We start from the raw sequence: 3400 nt of genomic DNA on the forward strand, positions 1-3400 counted from the left end.
CAGGATCATGTGAGCCAGCAGGGCTCACCATTGTAAGGCTCTTCTTGGGGGATGGGGAAGTTAGTCTTTGGAGCCCGGTTGACTCCCAACATTCCCCCCTCTTTGTTATTAAGTGAGAGTGGGCGTCGACTCATTCTGGCTGCTTCCTGCTGAAATGGGGTGGTGTGGGAGAAAGAGAGGAGGGAAGTAAGGAGCCCCCACAGGAGGGCAGAGAAAACCGGTATCAATGAAGGTTCCTTGCCACCACAGATCCATGATGAGGTCAGTCCATTCAGCATAGGTGTCGACTGGAGGTATCATCAGTAACCAGGAGTTGGTAATTCCTGAGGAGAAGCTGGTTAAAAGCTTGATTAGAAATATTACCCACAGGGGCTGGGGATGTGGCTCAAGTGGTAGCACGCTCGCCTGGCATGCGTGTGGCCCGGGTTCAATCCTCAGCACCACATACAAACAAAGATGTTGTGTCCACCAAAAACTAAAAAATAGATATTTCTCTCTCCTCTCTCAAAAAAAAAAAAAGACCTCCTGTGCAGAACACACCCATGGTCTAAAAAAAAAAAGAAAAGAAAAGAAATATTACCTACCTGAGTCTGAATGAACTTTATGATAGGGGGAAGGAACAGGCACAGGGAGTTTTTATAGCCCAAATCTAATGGGGTCTCTGGGTCTGCAAGCTGCCTTGTTGGCACAAGCAGGGGTTAAGTGTTCAGCCTTGAGCAGGGGCTTGGGCATTTGGGCTTGAAGCAAACAGGTGATAAAGAACCAGGTCATCCTGCAGCTAACTTTGGCATGCCCTGCAGGCCCTGCAGACCAGCCTGTCCTGCACCTTTCTTGAAGGTGGCCAAGGGAGGACGGTGGCCCATTGTTACCATATTTCCCTTTGAGAGCAGTCAGATCTCTCCTCAACTTTATTTTTTATTTATTTATTTATTTTATTTTTTGCTTTTTGTAAGATTTATATTCTAGAATTTTTACACTGTTTCATCTCTTTTTTTGGTTCCAGAGGTTGAAGCAAAGTGTGCCTAACCATTGGGCCACATGCCTAGCTTTTTATTTTTCATTTTGAGACAGGGTCTCACTAGGTAGCTTACAACCTAAGTTGCTGAGGCTGACTTTGAACCTGTGATCCTCCTGCCTCATTATAACATGCGCCACCATGCCTAGCACATCGCTTCATTTCTGATCACAAGAATCTTGAAGTAGACAGAGTATAATCACTTAAGTCACTTTATGGATGAACTTAAATCAAAATGGGGATACTAATAGGATTTCTGTGGAAACTTAAATAAATGAGTTTATGGTAATTTTTAAATTTTAAAACAGGTAATTCACCTTGGCCCTTGTAGTTACCCAAAGCACCCTTACCAGGTTAGAGAAGGAAAGGCCAACTTCCCACAGAGGCACAAACTCCCAGACAAGACCCAGCAGCCACCTGAGGCTGGAAGGTCTCCAGAGAGGGGAATGTAAAATGACGATGAGACTAGCCAAAGGTATAGGTAGATCAGTAAATATAAAGAGACAAGGAAAAGAAGCAGTATTAAACAAAGTCAAGGAGCAAAGAACACTAAGCCTCAAGATTTCAAGAGACTGATTTGACAGGTCTAGAGGGCAAGACATAAGCACTAGACAGTGGGACTACACTGAGGGGTTACTGTGCCACAGAACAGCAGACCTTCCAATGAAACTCAAGCAAGTATGCTGGGAAGGCTGCACTTCTGGAGGCCCAGAAATAGTGACAAGAGCAGAAGAGCCTTTATTGTGCTGGATGGTGCTTACCAGGCAAGTGAGCCCTTACTGTGCCTAGCTGAAAGAAAGGGAGAGGGAGGCAAGCCATGTGTCATAGTTTTAAGAATTTTCCAGTGGTTCATGTTAATTGGAATTTAAATCAAAGTACTGCCCATGGGCAAAAGCACAGCCCAGGGCATGAGCAGGAATACCAGCATCCTTTCCCTTCAATTCAGTCTCTGAACCCTCCAGCCCCAACCTCTCCACCTCCACCACTAGTCCCAAGGTGAAATGGTGGAGACAGGATGTGCTACTCTCTCAATTGTCTGTTCATTCTCAGAGTTGGAGGGCAAGTAGTATTTGAAGTTCTGCCTGTTTAGTTCCACACCAAAAAATAAGCAGAGGAAGGAGGTGGACAGAAAAGATGCTGGCAGCCTGAATCTTGCTAGGTCTCTGGATTTGTAGGCCACTCCTCCACTTTTCAGCTCCCACACAATTCCTTGGGGCAGACGACCAGTGACAGACACTGCATATACACCTGGCTTGAAGTTACTGACTCGCTGCCACTTGGAGACCCAGCTGTCCTCTGGACTCATCATTGCAATGATTCCATCAAAGGAAGAGCTGGTGCAGTCATATATCACCTCTCGATTACCCTTCATTTGTATGTATGCATCACAATTATCACAACCGTCATATTCAAACTGGTCTATTGTCTTGACCAGCGAACACAGCAGACAAGCACGCAGATGCCATAGGTCCTTGGGCACAGTCTCCAAAGCCATCCTCTAGGATACGAAGAACAGCAGAGTACACGGCCACAGCCTCCATACCACAGGAAGTAAACAGCTCACTCTCTCCTCAACTTTAAATACTGATACCTGAAATTCTTACGAAACTGGGAGGGTAAACAAAACACACGTTTCTCCTTAGGCCCAGAAGGCAACTGGTAAAGTGCTCTCTTATGATCACACTTATTTAGGGGTCACCATGCTCTGGACACCTAAGTGGTTTGTCAGAAGGACAACACACAATGGTCCCACTACTGGCCAGATTCAAGCAAGTGGGGGGGGGGTCTGGCTGGAAGGGGCCCTTAGGGTCACTTGCCTTGAATCTTCAGACATAGGGCGAAGAGAGGACCCAAGAGGGGCCAGAAATGAGGGGGAGCATTGACAAGAGTACTTAATGACAGGTGACAATTGTTGGCTCTTCTGATGAAGGTGTAGGAGTGCTGGGCTTAAGCCTGGAAATATGAATCCATGGGGTAAGTTAGTTATTAGGTATTTTGAGTTTGGCTGCTAAGGGTGTGCACATAATCACCTGAGCAGGGCCCTTCCATTTTGGTTTTAGAGGGGGCTTTTCCCCCGGTGGGCAATAGTAAACAAGTTGACCAGGTGTTAAGGAGGTATGGTTTTGAGAGAGACTGGGGTCAGGAAGGAGCCAGTCTTGATAGCACCAGAGTTCAGAGCATAGATGGAAGAGGAGGGGCAGAGCATAGGTTTCAGAGATGGGTAGGGGTTCTGTAGGCAATCCTGGAGGAACGAGGGGACGGACGGCCATACCTGACTTCGAAAGGTAAGAGATTAGAAAGCTTCTTTGGCAAGGCTCTAATGCGCAATAAAGCCAAGAGGAGCACCTTTACCCAGACCAGGCTTAATTCCATGGTGAGCTTGGT

The 3400-nt window shown here is 46.6% G+C and overlaps 1 protein-coding gene across 1 annotated transcript; it reads right to left on the bottom strand.

Moving 5' to 3' along the window:
* Positions 1–1311: 1311 nt before the first annotated feature.
* On the bottom strand, positions 1312–2578 carry LOC107155781 (transcription elongation factor SPT4-A-like). The gene has a single exon (XM_015501773.2). The coding sequence runs from the start codon at positions 2508–2510 to the stop codon at positions 2001–2003; it is 510 nt and encodes a 169-aa protein (XP_015357259.1). The 5' UTR covers positions 2511–2578; the 3' UTR covers positions 1312–2000.
* Between the last annotated feature and the right edge of the window lie 822 nt (positions 2579–3400).

The sequence above is a fragment of the Marmota marmota genome, unplaced genomic scaffold (assembly GCF_001458135.2).
Source record: "Marmota marmota marmota unplaced genomic scaffold, marMar, whole genome shotgun sequence".
Taxonomy (NCBI): domain Eukaryota; kingdom Metazoa; phylum Chordata; class Mammalia; order Rodentia; family Sciuridae; genus Marmota; species Marmota marmota.

Bases quoted from the DNA above. Each gene is read 5' to 3' on its own strand.
- LOC107155781 (XM_015501773.2), bottom strand. From the start codon at position 2,510: ATGGCTTTGGAGACTGTGCCCAAGGACCTATGGCATCTGCGTGCTTGT.